Source organism: Bombina bombina, chromosome 2 (genome assembly GCF_027579735.1).
Source record: "Bombina bombina isolate aBomBom1 chromosome 2, aBomBom1.pri, whole genome shotgun sequence".
Classification (NCBI taxonomy): Eukaryota; Metazoa; Chordata; class Amphibia; order Anura; family Bombinatoridae; genus Bombina; species Bombina bombina.
In genome coordinates, this window is record NC_069500.1 from 660904665 (window position 1) to 660924548 (window position 19884).

Here is a 19884-nt window from a genome sequence, read left to right on the forward strand (position 1 = left end):
CTACTGTCACCCCACAGATCACATAGTTTTTTCCTTCACTTAGTAGTAGCTGCAGGTATATCACTTTCAATATGGAAGATATTTTTGATTTCAGGGATCAAATTTTTTCAGATATGAGAGATGACAATATTCAAATAATTAACTCATGTACATCTGATAAAATATCTGATCTAATGCAGAATTTAGAACAAAATATGATCAAAGAACTTAAACAAAAGATGGAATTAGTCTTTTTAAATAGATACACCACTAAGGACATTATCCCAAGAGGGCTTCGCCTTAATAAAAATTGTACATTTCCACTTTCAGACATATTACAGACTGAGTGGACTGACACTTTAAAGAAAGCATCAAACACTTTAATAGATATCCTAAAAAGATCCAGGAAGGAAACTCTAATCACCATAGAGAAAAATATTTTGGAAATTAAAGATAAACTGAAAGATAAAAAAAGTAGTAATGAATTCAAAGAAAGACAAAAAGTAATTATTGACAAACTAGCAAATTTAAATAAGGACCTTCTAAGATCAAAATGGGGAAAAATGGAAAGGGACATAAATGACAATATGCAAATGAATAGAGAGGAAAATATGAATGAAACCCCCTTAAGACACAATAACCAAGATGTGAGACGAGAAAATAATCACATGAATAGAACTATAAGAGACCCCCAAACACAATACTACAGTAATTCTGAAAATAACAGAAATTTTTATCCCTATAATGACTATCACAATTCTGAGAGGTATCATAGTAATAATCGTAACTTTCAATATAACAATAATGAACATAATGTTCAATATAATAGACCAAGATACAACAATAATGATTACAATGCTCAATATGATAGACCAAGATACCTGAGGTATCAAAATAGAGATCATTTCTACTCAGAATTTAGACATAACATGCACAGACAGAATCCAGACAGAAGTCATCAAAATAGCCATAATAATTGGGAATACCCAAGAAGGACTAACAGATGGATAGAAAGACAGAATGATAATTGGAAGGTCCCGACATATAATCGATTTGAAACACTTAGAGACCATAGAACCCAAGAGGGGGAACAACAAAAAAATGATGAACAAGTTTTTTTAGAGAGAAGCCCTTTAGGGGAGGGCCACTCAAGAGATTTGATAAGACAAGAAAACGAATCAAATACCAGGAGAAAAAGAAATCTAGAGGAAAGAGAGGAGGAGGAGCTTCTAAACGAGGCAAAAAGGTGGAGATAGAGGCCAAACATGGGATTTTTAATTTAAGTAGTATCAAACTAAAAACAGAAGAAGAAAAAGTTCTAAGTTTAGGTCTATCTTTTGCCCCAACTAAAAGATTAAACAAATTTAATACACATATTCACATCAAAAAGTTTGTGAGGAACCTAACAATAAAAAGATTTTTTCTCAAATGTCCCATTGAAAGACAAATAACTAACAGACCAGCTCTAGACAACATTCAGCATACAGATTTTAAGGTTAAATCAAAATTCAACCCAGTACAGGCAAAGGGAAACTACCTTGACACATTTGAAAAATTGGTATGCAAAGATATACAAAGATCAAATCTCCAAAAGAAAAAGAAATATAATTTAAACGCCAAAGAAAAAGGAATAATTGAAAACCTTCAAAAAAACAGTGATATAACCATCAAACCCGCGGATAAGGGCGGAGGAATTGTCCTTATGGATACTAGTAAATACATAAAAGAGGCAGATAGACTTTTAAACGATACCAAGACTTACAAAAAACTAGATTTCAATCCAACTGAAAAATTCAATAAAACATTAAATAAAATTCTTAAAGAGGGCAGTGTATCAGGGATACTGAATAACAAAGAACTTGAATTTTTAACACCTAAATATCCCCGTATACCCATATTCTACTTCCTGCCAAAAATCCATAAATGTTTGGTCAACTCTCCAGGGAGACCAATCATTTCTGGAATAGAATCACTTTCGGCTAATTTATCCAAATATGTTGACAATTTCCTGCAAAAACATGTAAAGAATTTAAAGTCATACCTTAAAGACTCCACACAAGTATTAAATACACTTAAATCCATTAATTGGGAAGAAGGGATGTACCTGGTAACATGTGACGTTACATCGCTATATACAGTGATTAACCATTCAAAGGGCATTAAAGCCGTAGATATGTTTCTCAGCTCTGATCCACTAATGACAGACCAACATAGGTCTTTTATTCTAAAAAGTATCAAATATATATTAGAAAATAATTACTTCTCCTTTAACGAGAAATTTTATCTCCAAGTAGAGGGCACGGCTATGGGCACAAGGTTTGCACCTAGCTATGCCAATTTGTTTATGGGTGCATGGGAATCCCAGTTCTTTGATAGCTATGGTGCAAACCTTGTGCTCTATAAAAGGTACATTGATGACCTGCTGATAGTATGGAGGGGGACAGAACAAGAATTGGAAATTATGTTTAAAGAAATGAATAACAACACTTGGGGTCTAAACTTCACATATAACTATAGTAAAGATTCAATAGTATTTTTAGATCTAGAGATTATGAGGGTGGAAAACAATTTGGAAACAAAGACTCATTTTAAAAAAGTTGACTGCAGCAATTACATACACGCAAATAGCTGCCACCTAGACGTATGGAAAAAGAGTATCCCAATAGGGCAATATCTACGTATTAGGAAGAACTGCTCTAGGATAGCAGACTTTGAACAGCAGTCTGAGATCCTTTTAGAAAGGTTTAAAATTAGGGGTTATCAAAAAGATATCACAGAGAAAGCTAAAGATAGAGCAAAAAATACGGATAGGGAGTCCCTATTAATATACAAGGAAAGACCAATGGAAAACAATACCGATAAAATAAAAATTCCGTTTATAACAGATTACAGTATTGATCAAAATATCATAAAAAAAGCAATAAAAAAACACTGGCATCTCCTTAAGGAAGATGATATATTAGGTGACAAAATCTCCAATAACCCCGTATTTATATTCAAAAAAGTTGCCAATTTAAAGACACTCCTAGCCCCTAGTGAATTGAAAAAAACAAAGAAAATTATTCATAAACAAAAAGATCTAACAGGCAAAGATATCATGGGATTTTTTCCCTGCTATACATGCAAAGCCTGCAGTCATAGTAGTAAAGTGGAAAAAATCGAAATTAATAAGGATACAAAACCCCTCATTATTCAGGATATCATAAGATGTACCAATAAAAATATAATCTACATCTTAAAGTGCTCCTGCAACCTTTTTTACTTTGGAGAAACTACAAGAATGGTAAGGGATCGCATAAGAGAACACATTGGTAATATAAAAAATGGTAAGGAGGATACCCACTTATACAAACACTTTAAAATAGTTCACAAAGGAAATACTAAACACTTAAAATACTGGGCCATAAAGAAAGTACATAAACATTGGAGAGGTGGCAACCTAGAGAAGAAATTGCTGATAAAGGAAGCCGAAATGATCTATAAATACGATACTCTACATCCTAAAGGCCTGAACTCTGAACTAGATCTCTCACCTTTTCTTTTTGAATTATAATAGTGCTAACATAAAATGTGTCAAATCAACTCCAATTCAGTACATAAACCCTAACTTATAACAATAGCAATCTGAGAATATGTAACTATACCTTTTGCAAAGCAGATGTAAATATTACAAGTAAAACATGTTTATAAACAGCCGTTACATCCTTACAGGAGGGACAATGTTAATTACAATGGATTAAAATCTGTTTTTTATAATATATAATGTAAGTAAATATATGATATAGAACATATAGTAAGAACAATAACTAGTATTTGCTGGCCTGCAAAATATCATTTGATATTTAGAATAATAGGAAACTAAATAAGAAAAATGAATCAAACATCAGAAAAGATCCACAGAGTTAAAAAAGTTAAAAAGTCTTCTTTGGAATTTAAACACTTCCACCTTAAGCCTTTGAACATGGACAAGGAATACGATACCTGTATGAGAAAAAACCTGCAATTCCACCTTTACAAAAAAGTATCTGAAAAGGACCAATCAGAATTATCCACAGCCTATTTAAGAACACCTTTGCCAGTCACCTGCATCTTGATAAAGCTCCCTGGTGAGTGAAACGCGTCGATCTAAGTGACTGTGCCTACTACAGATAAGGACATCTGAATCTCAAATCAACTTTTAACGAACATTTGAGGTAACCCGGGTTATTCTATTACGTCCTGAATTATCAATACCGGAGTCTAAATATCCCTGCGTGCATTGGCACTAGGTACAGGGTGTAATTTCATCTGACTCACAAAGAAATTATTTCCCAAATCTTATTTGGATAAAATATACACTTAAGCTGGGAGTCTCTTCTTCCTTTCTTGACAACCGGAAGATTTACCGGTGACGTCAGACGCCAAGATCCATGCGGCGCACTGACTCGGCTGAGAAATAGCCGGCGGACACAAGCTCCAGAAGCTCCTCCAGGACTTAAAGAAAGTAAGCTTTTAAATTTGTCTTAACCACATCTGAAGGGAGAATACAATTACCCCTAGAAAATATAACTCTGTGTGATATTACAATCTATTACGGAACTTACATAGAGACTTTTGAGACTACCTCTGTGTGGTATTACTATCTATTACGGAACTTACATAGAGACTTTTTTATGATCCACATATAAAATTTAAGGCGATACAAAAATAACTAAGTCTGGATAAAAGAATCTATCACACCAAAAGCTATTACGAGAGTTAACTACTGTGCCTATATGACATATAGTTTTTATTATTCGCTGTTCATCACATAGATTGTTTTATAGAAGTCTTTTAGATTTTTATGATTTTTATGACTCTAGAGAAACTTTAGGCTGTGCAATTGGGGAGACGTCCCCTATATAATTGTTATATGTAATATTTTTAATCAAAAATAAATTTGTAAGATTCCTAACATCTGTGTGCATTTACTATATAAGGGTTATCTGTTAGGTCCCTTGGATCCTGCTAATTTTTAGTCTGGACCAATAAATATATATTCTCAATATTGCTATTGGTACTACATTTTCTACCTAGTCTCCAAGTATTGTATTATCCTAAATATAGGATATTTCCAAACATAATAAATTCCAAACACTGTTTATGACACATTTTTTTCACATTATTTTATTAGCAACAATTTTAGTTAATTTTCACATCACCTCGTTAGCAACAATTTCAGTTACTTTTCTATATCACTTACACAAAGTTTAAATTCACTCTTAAGAAACACCTTTATTAACAATTGGTTTATTTCATTAAAAAATGAAGTTTTATTAATTAATTTCCATTCACTATTATAATATATATATCGGTAATTAAGGTATAAAAATATACTTTGTTCTGATACCTTTAGCTTTTTCAGCGCACTTACCCCACTCCCCCCTTTTTTTACCATACATATAGAACATGATCTATCTGAAGGTACAGACATGTTAAACAGGCTTAAACTGGTTAATAAAGCACAAAAACAGAATTTATGTTTACCTGATAAATTACTTTCTCCAACGGTGTGTCCGGTCCACGGCGTCATCCTTACTTGTGGGATATTCTCTTCCCCAACAGGAAATGGCAAAGAGCCCAGCAAAGCTGGTCACATGATCCCTCCTAGGCTCCGCCTACCCCAGTCATTCGACCGACGTTAAGGAGGAATATTTGCATAGGAGAAACCATATGGTACCGTGGTGACTGTAGTTAAAGAAAATAAATTATCAGACCTGATTAAAAAAACCAGGGCGGGCCGTGGACCGGACACACCGTTGGAGAAAGTAATTTATCAGGTAAACATAAATTCTGTTTTCTCCAACATAGGTGTGTCCGGTCCACGGCGTCATCCTTACTTGTGGGAACCAATACCAAAGCTTTAGGACACGGATGAAGGGAGGGAACAAATCAGGTCACCTAAATGGAAGGCACCACGGTTTGCAAAACCTTTCTCCCAAAAATAGCCTCAGAAGAAGCAAAAGTATCAAACTTGTAAAATTTGGTAAAAGTGTGCAGTGAAGACCAAGTCGCTGCCCTACATATCTGATCAACAGAAGCCTCGTTCTTGAAGGCCCATGTGGAAGCCACAGCCCTAGTGGAATGAGCTGTGATTCTTTCGGGAGGCTGCCGTCCGGCAGTCTCGTAAGCCAATCTGATGATGCTTTTAATCCAAAAAGAGAGAGAGGTAGAAGTTGCTTTTTGACCTCTCCTTTTACCGGAATAAACAACAAACAAGGAAGATGTTTGTCTAAAATCCTTTGTAGCTTCTAAATAGAATTTTAGAGCGCGAACAACATCCAAATTGTGCAACAAACGTTCCTTCTTTGAAACTGGTTTCGGACACAGAGAAGGTACGATAATCTCCTGGTTAATGTTTTTGTTAGAAACAACTTTTGGAAGAAAACCAGGTTTAGTACATAAAACCACCTTATCTGCATGGAACACCAGATAAGGAGGAGAACACTGCAGAGCAGATAATTCTGAAACTCTTCTAGCAGAAGAAATTGCAACTAAAAACAAAACTTTCCAAGATAATAACTTAATATCAACGGAATGTAAGGGTTCAAACGGAACCCCCTGAAGAACTGAAAGAACTAAATTGAGACTCCAAGGAGGAGTCAAAGGTTTGTAAACAGGCTTAATTCTAACCAGAGCCTGAACAAAGGCTTGAACATCTGGCACAGCTGCCAGCTTTTTGTGAAGTAACACAGACAAGGCAGAAATCTGTCCCTTCAGGGAACTTGCAGATAATCCTTTTTCCAATCCTTCTTGAAGGAAGGATAGAATCTTAGGAATCTTAACCTTGTCCCAAGGGAATCCTTTAGATTCACACCAACAGATATATTTTTTCCAAATTTTGTGGTAAATCTTTCTAGTTACAGGCTTTCTGGCCTGAACAAGAGTATCGATAACAGAATCTGAGAACCCTCGCTTCGATAAGATCAAGCGTTCAATCTCCAAGCAGTCAGCTGGAGTGAAACCAGGTTCGGATGTTCGAACGGACCCTGAACAAGAAGGTCTCGTCTCAAAGGTAGCTTCCAAGGTGGAGCCGATGACATATTCACCAGATCTGCATACCAAGTCCTGCGTGGCCACGCAGGAGCTATCAAGATCACCGACGCCCTCTCCTGATTGATCCTGGCTACCAGCCTGGGGATGAGAGGAAACGGCGGGAACACATAAGCTAGTTTGAAGGTCCAAGGTGCTACTAGTGCATCCACTAGAGCCGCCTTGGGATCCCTGGATCTGGACCCGTAGCAAGGAACTTTGAAGTTCTGACGAGAGGCCATCAGATCCATGTCTGGAATGCCCCACAGCTGAGTGACTTGGGCAAAGATTTCCGGATGGAGTTCCCACTCCCCCGGATGCAATGTCTGACGACTCAGAAAATCCGCTTCCCAATTTTCCACTCCTGGGATGTGGATAGCGGACAGGTGGCAGGAGTGAGACTCCGCCCATAGAATGATTTTGGTCACTTCTTCCATCGCTAGGGAACTCCTTGTTCCCCCCTGATGGTTGATGTACGCAACAGTTGTCATGTTGTCTGATTGAAACCGTATGAACTTGGCCCTCGCTAGCTGAGGCCAAGCCTTGAGAGCATTGAATATCGCTCTCAGTTCCAGAATATTTATCGGTAGAAGAGATTCTTCCCGAGACCAAAGACCCTGAGCTTTCAGGGATCCCCAGACCGCGCCCCAGCCCATCAGACTGGCGTCGGTCGTGACAATGACCCACTCTGGTCTGCGGAATGTCATCCCTTGTGACAGGTTGTCCAGGGACAGCCACCAACGGAGTGAGTCTCTGGTCCTCTGATTTACTTGTATCTTCGGAGACAAGTCTGTATAATCCCCATTCCACTGACTGAGCATGCACAGTTGTAATGGTCTTAGATGAATGCGCGCAAAAGGAACTATGTCCATTGCCGCTACCATCAACCCGATCACTTCCATGCACTGAGCTATGGAAGGAAGAGGAACGGAATGAAGCATCCGACAAGAGTCTAGAAGCTTTGTTTTTCTGGCCTCTGTCAGAAATATCCTCATTTCTAAGGAGTCTATTATTGTTCCCAAGAAGGGAACCCTTGTTGACGGAGATAGAGAACTCTTTTCCACGTTCACTTTCCATCCGTGAGATCTGAGAAAGGCCAGGACTATGTCCGTGTGAGCCTTTGCTTGAGGAAGGGACGACGCTTGAATCAGAATGTCGTCCAAATAAGGTACTACAGCAATGCCCCTTGGTCTTAGCACAGCTAGAAGGGACCCTAGTACCTTTGTGAAAATCCTTGGAGCAGTGGCTAATCCGAAAGGAAGCGCCACGAACTGGTAATGCTTGTCCAGGAATGCGAACCTTAGGAACCGATGATGTTCCTTGTGGATAGGAATATGTAGATACGCATCCTTTAAATCCACCGTGGTCATGAATTGACCTTCCTGGATGGAAGGAAGAATAGTTCGAATGGTTTCCATCTTGAACGATGGAACCCTGAGAAACTTGTTTAAGATCTTGAGATCTAAGATTGGTCTGAACGTTCCCTCTTTTTTGGGAACTACGAACAGATTGGAGTAGAACCCCATCCCTTGTTCTCTTAATGGAACAGGATGAATCACTCCCATTTTTAACAGGTCTTCTACACAATGTAAGAATGCCTGTCTTTTTATGTGGTCTGAAGACAACTGAGACCTGTGGAACCTCCCCCTTGGGGGAAGCCCCTTGAATTCCAGAAGATAACCTTGGGAGACTATTTCTAGCGCCCAAGGATCCAGAACATCTCTTGCCCAAGCCTGAGCGAAGAGAGAGAGTCTGCCCCCCACCAGATCCGGTCCCGGATCGGGGGCCAACATTTCATGCTGTCTTGGTAGCAGTGGCAGGTTTCTTGGCCTGCTTTCCCTTGTTCCAGCCTTGCATTGGTCTCCAAGCTGGCTTGGCTTGAGAAGTATTACCCTCTTGCTTAGAGGACGTAGCACTTTGGGCTGGTCCGTTTCTACGAAAGGGACGAAAATTAGGTTTATTTTTTGCCTTGAAAGGCCGATCCTGAGGAAGGGCGTGGCCCTTACCCCCAGTGATATCAGAGATAATCTCTTTCAAGTCAGGGCCAAACAGCGTTTTCCCCTTGAAAGGAATGTTAAGTAGCTTGTTCTTGGAAGACGCATCAGCCGACCAAGATTTCAACCAAAGCGCTCTGCGCGCCACAATAGCAAACCCAGAATTCTTAGCCGCTAACCTAGCCAATTGCAAAGTGGCGTCTAGGGTAAAAGAATTAGCCAATTTGAGAGCATTGATTCTGTCCATAATCTCCTCATAAGGAGGAGAATCACTATCGACCGCCTTTATCAGCTCATCGAACCAGAAACATGCGGCTGTAGCGACAGGGACAACGCATGAAATTGGTTGTAGAAGGTAACCCTGCTGAACAAACATCTTTTTAAGCAAACCTTCTAATTTTTTATCCATAGGATCTTTGAAAGCACAACTATCCTCTATGGGTATAGTGGTGCGTTTGTTTAAAGTGGAAACCGCTCCCTCGACCTTGGGGACTGTCTGCCATAAGTCCTTTCTGGGGTCGACCATAGGAAACAATTTTTTAAATATGGGGGGAGGGACGAAAGGAATACCGGGCCTTTCCCATTCTTTATTAACAATGTCCGCCACCCGCTTGGGTATAGGAAAAGCTTCTGGGAGCCCCGGCACCTCTAGGAACTTGTCCATTTTACATAGTTTCTCTGGGATGACCAACTTGTCGCAATCATCCAGAGTGGATAATACCTCCTTAAGCAGAATGCGGAGATGTTCCAACTTAAATTTAAATGTAATCACATCAGGTTCAGCATGTTGAGAAATGTTCCCTGAATCAGTAATTTCTCCCTCAGACAAAACCTCCCTGGCCCCATCAGACTGGGTTAGGGGCCCTTCAGAAACATTATTATCAGCGTCATCATGCTCTTCAGTATCTAAAACAGAGCAGTCGCGCTTACGCTGATAAGTGTTCATTTTGGCTAAAATGTTTTTGACAGAATTATCCATTACAGCCGTTAATTGTTGCATAGTAAGGAGTATTGGCGCGCTAGATGTACTAGGGGCCTCCTGAGTGGGCAAGACTCGTGTAGACGAAGGAGGGAATGATGCAGTACCATGCTTACTCCCCTCACTTGAGGAATCATCTTGGGCATCATTGTCATTGTCACATAAATCACATTTATTTAAATGAATAGGAATTCTGGCTTCCCCCACATTCAGAACACAGTCTATCTGGTAGTTCAGACATGTTAAACAGGCATAAACTTGATAACAAAGTACAAAAAACGTTTTAAAATAAAACCGTTACTGTCACTTTAAATTTTAAACTGAACACACTTTATTACTGCAATTGCGAAAAAACATGAAGGAATTGTTCAAAATTCACCAAATTTTCACCACAGTGTCTTAAAGCCTTAAAAGTATTGCACACCAAATTTGGAAGCTTTAACCCTTAAAATAACGGAACCGGAGCCGTTTTGAACTTTAACCCCTTTACAGTCCCTGGTATCTGCTTTGCTGAGACCCAACCAAGCCCAAAGGGGAATACGATACCAAATGACGCCTTCAGAAAGTCTTTTCTAAGTATCAGAGCTCCTCTCACATGCGACTGCATGCCATGCCTCTCAAAAACAAGTGCGCAACACCGGCGCGAAAATGAGGCTCTGCCTATGCTTTGGGAAAGCCCCTAAAGAATAAGGTGTCTAAAACAGTGCCTGCCGATATTATTATATCAAAATACCCAAATAAAATGATTCCTCAAGGCTAAATATGTGTTAATAATGAATCGATTTAGCCCAGAAAAAGTCTACAGTCTTAATAAGCCCTTGTGAAGCCCTTATTTACGATCGTAATAAACATGGCTTACCGGATCCCATAGGGAAAATGACAGCTTCCAGCATTACATCGTCTTGTTAGAATGTGTCATACCTCAAGCAGCAAGAGACTGCTCACTGTTCCCCCAACTGAAGTTAATTGCTCTCAACAGTCCTGTGTGGAACAGCCATGGATTTTAGTGACGGTTGCTAAAATCATTTTCCTCATACAAACAGAAATCTTCATCTCTTTTCTGTTTCTGAGTAAATAGTACATACCAGCACTATTTCAAAATAACAAACTCTTGATTGAATAATAAAAACTACAGTTAAACACTAAAAAACTCTAAGCCATCTCCGTGGAGATGTTGCCTGTACAACGGCAAAGAGAATGACTGGGGTAGGCGGAGCCTAGGAGGGATCATGTGACCAGCTTTGCTGGGCTCTTTGCCATTTCCTGTTGGGGAAGAGAATATCCCACAAGTAAGGATGACGCCGTGGACCGGACACACCTATGTTGGAGAAAACCGTTTTAAAACAAAACCGTTACTGTCTCTTTAAATGTTAAACAGGGCACACTTTATTACTGAATATGTGAAAAACTATGAAGGAATTATCCAATCTTTACCAAATTTTCACCACAGTGTCTTAATGCATTCAAAGTATTGCACCCCAAGCTGTTAACCATTAAAATGTGGAAACCGGAGCCGTTTTTAATTTTAACCCCCTTACAGTCCCAGCCACAGCCTTTGCTGCAACTTCACCAATCCCAGGGGGGTATAAGATAGTAAATGAAGCCTTCTAGGAACGTTTTTAGTGGATTCCAGACCCTCACACATGCAGCTGCATGTACTGAACTCAAAATTAACTGCACAGTAATGGCGCGAAAATGAGGCTCTGCCTACTACAGAGAAAGGCCCTTCCTGACTGGGAAGGTGTCTTAACAAGTGCCTGGTGCTAAAAACGTTCCCCAATGTTATAAAAGTGTGAAATACAACTTCAAACTGCATATAATACTTAAATAAAGCAATCGATTTAGCCCCTAAAAGTGTCTACCAGTTTATAGCCCATAATAAGCCCTTTATTCTGTTTGAGACTAAGAAAATGGCTTACCGATCCCCATGAGGGGAAATGACAGCCTTCCAGCATTACACAGTCTTGTTAGAAATATGGCTAGTCATACCTTGAGCAGAAGAGTCTGCTAACTGTTTCCCCCAACTGAAGTTATCTCATCTCAACAGTCCTGTGTGAAAACAGCAAACGATTTTAGTAACTGCTGCTAAAATCATAATCCTCTCACAAACAGAAATCTTCATCTCTTTCTGTTTCAGAGTAAATAGTACATACCAGCACTATTTTAAAATAACAAACTCTTGATAGAAGAATAAAAAACTACAACTAAACACCACAAACTCCTCACCATCCCCGAGGAGATGCTACTTGTTCAGAGCGGCAAGGAGAATGACTGGGGGGGGCGGAGCCTGGGAGGGACTATATGGACAGCTCTTGCTGTGTGCTCTCCTTGCCTTTCCCTGTGGGGGAGGAGAATATCCCACAAGTAATGGATGACACCGTGGACCGGACACACCAATGTTGGAGAAATTCTGTTCACTTCACATTTACCAAATTATCTTATGTTTCTTAATTTATAATCACTATCAGCATGTGTTTCAAATGCAGAGAACAACCATATATACACACGTATAAAAAAAAATAGATATAAATATATATATGTATACACTGACCTCCCTTGTTTTGCCACAGAAAGGTTCTGCCATTGGAATGTGACAAACTCCAGGAAGACAGGAAGTTTTCCCATCATAAAATGTTTGATCCCGTTTAGTGGTCCTAATGAAAGAAAAAAAAAAATGTATATAGGAAAAACACTTTGTATTAAAATTTCAAACTCAGATTTTCAGAGGACAAATATGTTTAAATGTGCAGGCATGGTTCAGTGATCTAGATTCAGTAAATTGTTGGGTGTGAAGTAGCAGCTCACACAGAAGTCGTCCACACTGAATGCAGTAAGGATAGGGTTAAACCTTCATCTCCCTGAGATCTGCTTTTACATAGTTCTAATATGGGTTTAAAATATACTCCCTATTAAGAGATGACTCACCCCTTTCCAAAATGGTGTCTCAAGCCCATCTGTGCTTTATAGAGGGTGGGTATAGGCTGTCACAGTGTTAACCTATATCTTAGTGGATCCCAGGTTATTTTAGGTTAGAAGGAGAATGGAGATAGAGGACCATAAGATCTGTCACTCTCCTCTGACAAAAACAACAGGCGATTGATTTTTTTTTTTTTTTTTAAACCGAGGGCCTACATCTTAGCGGGGCATGAGACCTATTATAAAAAAAAAAAAAAAAAAACTAATGGCACCACACCAATAAGATATTAAAATAGTTTTGTGAGGTAGAAGATAAGGGTGGTGTAAAAGCCCTCCCCACCAATAACATATATGGCCACTTCCAACATTATGCATACCATGAGGAGCTAGAAGGTGGGTAATAAATAACCTTCAAGCATAACTTCTGTTGAAAATGGTAGAAAAGGGAACAGCTCCCAAAGTAATCTTATCCAACAGGAAGTGTTCATTTCTTGAATTACCATTTAATGGAATTCATTAAATGGACCAGTAAATACAGTGGATTTGCATAATCACAAATGCATGTTAAAAAGACAATGCGATAGCATTAAGTCTGATCTTCAAATGAGTAGATTTTTTTTCTTACAAATTTCAAAGTTATGTCTATTTCCACTCCTCCGTATCATGTGACAACCATCAACCAATCGCAAATAAGTATATACTGTGAATTCTTGCACATGGTCAGTAGGCGCTGGTGACTCACAAAGTGTAAATATAAAAAAAACTGTGCACATTTTGTTAAAGGAAGTAAATGGAAAAGTTGTTTAAAATTGCACGCTCTATCTGAATCATGGAAGTTTAATTTTGACTTGAGTGTCCCTAAATAGATATTATTCAATACAAAATTAAGCATTATATGCAAGTCTTATTTGCCTGCTAATATTTTCTTTGGAGCTTTGCACCTAAATTAAAAGTTGGTTGCTTTTTTTTTTAAATTTAATTTATTTAAAGATACAGAAACTGATAAATGAACCCATGGAGGCTGCATAATTTCAGAATCTAAGTTTGTGTGCAGTGCTTTTATAACAAAAGGTTGTGCCAAAATCTTCCACACAAGCACATTAGTAATTATACTACTGTATATCATTTCAAGACTAGAGACCGTACACCTACCCACACGAAGGGTTAAAGGAATATGAAAACCATTTTTTTTCTTTCATGATACAGATAGAACATGTCCATTTTAAAATGACTAAACTAATGAATTAAAGCAAGGATCAAAAAATAATCTTAAAAACAGGGGCATTTTAATTAATTAAAGTTTACAAAGATGCTTACTTTTTAAAATACTTACCTTTGCATTATTGTAAACACAACGCTGATCCTCCGCCCGCATCGCCTGCTTTTATTTTATCATATGGATGACGAATCAGGTTTCCTCCAATCGTTGCGTACACCCTTTGGCATCCAGCTTGTGGGGCACGCAATGGTTGGAGGAAGCCGGATTCGTCATCCATATGATAAAAAAAAAAAAGCATGAGATGCAGGTGAAGGATCGGCGTTGTTTACCATAACGCAAAGGTATTTTTTTTTAAAAATAAGCGTCTTTGTAAACTTGAATTAAAGTGCCCCTGTTTTTAAGATTATTTTTTGATCCTGGGCTTTAATTCATTAAAGTTTACAATCACTTTAATCACATTTCTAATTTACTCCTATTATCAATTTTTCGACGTTCTCATGGTAACTTTATTTGAAATAGCAGGAATATAAGCTTTAAAGACGGCATATTTTTGGTTCTGCACCCTGGGTAGCGATGCTGATTGGTGTCTTCATTTTTCTAAAATACTGGCTCTTTAAAGGGACAGTAACCACCTTTCTGTTGTGTTGCTATAGAATAACATATCAGCCAAGTCGTAATGTTTTTAAAACAAATTAAAATCTTTTTTACTGAAATGTTTTAAATTGCCAAATTCCACCCCATTTGCCCTTTTCTGGAGGAGCCAGTTTGGGCTTCTAGTCTGCAAACAACAAATCTAACCAATGTTGTAAGTTAGTAAAAAATCATTGCTTTGCAGCTGTTATCAGTTAAAGTCAATTAGGGAAATATAGTTAAGCAGTGTGCGTTTCAAGGTCTGAGAGTTAGAAATTACTCTATTTTCAGAGTTAAGTTACATGAAAAGGGAGTAAAATAAATAATGAACATATATTGTGAAGCTTTTTTTTTTTATTATGTATAACTAAACATTTTATATAAAAATCTTAAAGTGTTTACTGTCCCTTTAAAGGGACACAATCAAAATTAAACTTTCATTATTCAGATAGAGCATGCCATTTTAAACAACTTTCCAATTTACTTCCATTAACAAAATGTGCACAGTCTTTTTATTATTTAAACTGAGTCACCAGCTCCTACTGAGCATGTGCAACAATAAGTGTGTATGCATTTGTGAATGGCTGATAGCTGTCACATGGTATGTGTATGCATTTGTGATTGGCTGATGGCTATCACATGGTACAGGGGGAGTGGAAAAAGACATAACTTAAATTGCCAGGGAAAAATAAAAAAAATAAACTACTCATTTGAAGTTCAGACTAAGTGCTATTGCATTGTCTTGTTATCATGCATTTGTTGATTATGCAAATCTACTGTGTTGACTGGTCCTTTAAGCGCTTACTTCACAGAATAAGGAAGCTTAACTCTTTAAATCGGGCTCAACAAATATCCTAAACCTGCTGCAATTAAAGTGACAGTGAAGTCAAAATGAAACAAAACTGACTGAATATAGTATGGAATTTACTTCTATTATCAAGTTTGCTTAGTTCTCTTGGTATACTTTTTAAAAGAGTAATCCTAGGTGAGCTCAGGAGCGTGCACATGTATACAGCTATTTGGCAGCGGTGCTTGCACATAGCTACTGAAGGGAATGATTGAGACTGAAGGGAATGATTGAGACTGAAGGTTCCGACAAGCTGAAACCAATTTTAATCTTCTCTTGTCTGTTAGAGACAGATTCATGGACACTGAATCTATCTGGAAACCTAAAAAGGTGACCCTTGTCTGAGGAATCAAAGAACTTTTTGGTAAATTGATCCTCCAACCATGTCTTTGAAGAAACAAAACTAGTTGATTTGTGTGAGATTCTGCGGAATGTAAAGACTGAGCTAGTACCAAGATATCGTCCAAATAAGGAAACACCGCAATACCCCATTCTCTGATTACAGAGAGTAGGGCACAGAGAACTTTTGAAAAGATTTTTGGAGCTGTCGCTAGGCCAAATGGAAGAGCGACAAATTGGTAATGCTTGTCTAGAAAAGAGAATCTAAGAAACTGATAATGATCTGGATGAATCGGAATATCAAGATATGCATCCTGTAAGTCTATTGTGGACATATAATGCCCTTGCTGAACAAAAGGCAGAATAGTCTTTATAGTCACCATTTTAAAAGTTGGCACTCTTACATAATGATTCAAAATTTTCAGATCCAGAACTGGCCTGAATGAATTTTCTTTCTTTGGGACAATGAATAGATTTGAATAAAACCCCAGACCCTGTTCCTGAAACGGAACTGGTATAATTACCCCTGAAAGCTCCAGGTCTGAAACACACTTCAGGAAAGCCTGAGCCTTTACTGGATTTGCTGGGATGCGTGAGAGGAAAAATCTTCTCACAGGAGGTCTTACTCTGAATCCTATTCAGTACCCTTGAGAGACAATACTCTGAATCCATTGATTTTGGACAGAATCTGCCTACATTTTTTGGAAGAACCTTAATCTGCCCCCTACCAGCTGAGCTGGAATGAGGGTCGCACCTTCATGCAGACTTGGGGGCTGGCTTTGATTTCTTAAATGTTTTGGATTTACTCCAACTTGAAGAAGGTTTCCAATTGGAACCAGATTCTTTGGGGAAGGATTAGGTTTCTGTTCCTTATTTTGTCGAAAGGAACGAAAACGGTTAGAAGCTTTAGGATTTACCCTTAGGTCTTTTATCCTGAGGCAAAAAACATAATTTATGTAAGAACTTACCTGATAAATTCATTTCTTTCATATTAGCAAGAGTCCATGAGCTAGTGACGTATGGGATATACATTCCTACCAGGAGGGGCAAAGTTTCCCAAACCTCGAAATGCCTATAAATACACCCCTCACCACACCCACAATTCAGTTTAACGAATAGCCAAGAAGTGGGGTGATAAGAAAAAAGTACGAAAGCATATAAAATAAGGAATTGGAATAATTGTGCTTTATACAAAAAAATCATAACCACCACAAAAAAGGGCGGGCCTCATGGACTCTTGCTAATATGAAAGAAATGAATTTATCAGGTAAGTTCTTACATAAATTATGTTTTCTTTCATGTAATTAGCAAGAGTCCATGAGCTAGTGACGTATGGGATAATGATTACCCAAGATGTGGATCTTTCCACGCAAGAGTCACTAGAGAGGGAGGGATAAAATAAAGACAGCCAATTCCTGCTGAAAATAATCCACACCCAAAATAAAGTTTAATGAAAAACATAAGCAGAAGATTCAAACTGAAACCGCTGCCTGAAGTACTTTTCTACCAAAAACTGCTTCAGAAGAAGAAAATACATCAAAATGGTAGAATTTAGTAAAAGTATGCAAAGAGGACCAAGTTGCTGCTTTGCAAATCTGATCAATCGAAGCTTCATTCCTAAACGCCCAGGAAGTAGAAACTGACCTAGTAGAATGAGCTGTAATCCTTTGAGGCGGAGTTTTACCCGACTCGACATAGGCATGATGAATTAAAGATTTCAACCAAGATGCCAAAGAAATGGCAGAAGCTTTCTGGCCTTTTCTAGAACCGGAAAAGATAACAAATAGACTAGAAGTCTTTCGGAAAGACTTAGTAGCTTCAACATAATATTTCAAAGCTCTAACAACATCCAAAGAATGCAACGATTTCTCCTTAGAATTCTTAGGATTAGGACATAATGAAGGAACCACAATTTCTCTACTAATGTTGTTGGAATTCACAACTTTAGGTAAAAATTCAAAAGAAGTTCGCAACACCGCCTTATCCTGATGAAAAATCAGAAAGGAGACTCACAAGAAAGAGCAGATAATTCAGAGACTCTTCTGGCAGAAGAGATCGCCAAAAGGAACAAAACTTTCCAAGAAAGTAATTTAATGTCCAATGAATGCATAGGTTCAAACGGAGGAGCTTGAAGAGCCCCCAGAACCAAATTCAAAACTCCAAGGAGGAGAAATTGACTTAATGACAGGTTTTATACGAACCAAAGCTTGTACAAAACAATGAATATCAGGAAGATTTGCAATCTTTCTGTGAAAAAGAAAAGAGCAGAGCAGAGATTTGTCCTTTCAAAGAACTTGTGGATAAACCTTTATCTAAACCATCCTGAAGAAACTGTAAAATTCTCGGAATTCTAAAAGAATGCCAAGAAAAATGATGAGAAAGACACCAAGAAATATAAGTCTTCCAGACTCTATAATATATCTCTCTGGATACAGATTTACGAGCCTGTAACATAGTATTAATCACAGAGTCAGAGAAACCTCTTTGACCAAGAATCAAGCGTTCAATCTCCATACCTTTAAATTTAAGGATTTGAGATCCTGATGGAAAAAAGGACCTTGCGACAGAAGGTCTGGTCTTAGCGGAAGAGTCCACGGATGGCAAGAGGCCATCCGGACAAGATCCGCATACCAAAACCTGTGAGGCCATGCCGGAGCTACCAGCAGAACAAACGAGCATTCCTTCAGAATCTTGGAGATTACTCTTGGAAGAAGAACTAGAGGCGGAAAGATATAGGCAGGATGATACTTCCAAGGAAGTGATAATGCATCCACTGCTTCCGCCTGAGGATCCCGGGATCTGGACAGATACCTGGGAAGTTTCTTGTTTAGATGAGACGCCATCAGATCTATTTCTGGAAGCTCCCACATTTGAACAATCTGAAGAAATACCTCTGGGTGAAGAGACCATTCGCCCGGATGCAACGTTTGGCGACTGAGATAATCCGCTTCCCAATTGTCTATACCTGGGATATGAACCGCAGAGATTAGACAGGAGCTGGATTCCGCCCAAACCAAAATTCGAGATACTTCTTTCATAGCCAGAGGACTGTGAGTCCCTCCTTGATGATTGATGTATGCCACAGTTGTGACATTGTCTGTCTGAAAACAAATGAACGATTCTCTCTTCAGAAGAGGCCAAGACTGAAGAGCTCTGAAAATTGCACGGAGTTCCAAAATATTGATCGGTAATCTCACCTCCTGAGATTCCCAAACTCCTTGTGCCGTCAGAGATCCCCACACAGCTCCCCAACCTGTGAGACTTGCATCTGTTGAAATTACAGTCCAGGTCGGAAGCACAAAAGAAGCCCCCTGAATTAAACGATGGTGATCTGTCCACCACGTTAGAGAGTGTCGTACAATCGGTTTTAAAGATATTAATTGAGATATCTTTGTGTAATCCTTGCACCATTGATTCAGCATACAGAGCTGAAGAGGTCGCATGTGAAAACGAGCAAAGGGGATCGCGTCCGATGCAGCAGTCATAAGACCTAGAATTTCCATGCAAAAGGCTACCGAAGGGAATGATTGTGACTGAAGGTTTCGACAAGCTGAAATCAATTTTAGACGTCTCTTGTCTGTTAAAAACAGAGTCATGGACACTGAATCTATCTGGAAACCCAGAAAGGTTACCCTTGTCTGAGGAATCAATGAACTTTTTGGTGAATTGATCCTCCAACCATGATATTGAAGAAACAACACAAGTCGATTCGTATGAGATTCTGCTAAATGTAAAGACTGAGCAAGTACCAAGATATCGTCCAAATAAGGAAATACCACAATACCCTGTTCTCTGATTACAGACAGAAGGGCACCGAGAACCTTTGTAAAAATTCTTGGAGCTGTAGCTAGGCCAAACGGCAGAGCCACAAACTGGTAATGCTTGTCCAGAAAAGAGAATCTCAGGAACTGATAATGATCTGGATGAATCG

At 38.6% G+C, this 19884-nt stretch overlaps 1 protein-coding gene across 2 annotated transcripts in view; it reads right to left on the reverse strand.

Annotated features, from left to right (window-relative positions):
* Positions 1–19884, reverse strand: part of MTAP (methylthioadenosine phosphorylase) — a 196101-nt gene that overhangs the window by 139259 nt on the left and 36958 nt on the right. For both annotated transcript variants that reach the window (XM_053702599.1, XM_053702598.1), the window contains one exon: positions 12554–12656. In XM_053702599.1, coding sequence (XP_053558574.1) covers positions 12554–12656 — 103 coding nt within the window. The remainder of the gene's footprint in view (positions 1–12553; positions 12657–19884) is intronic.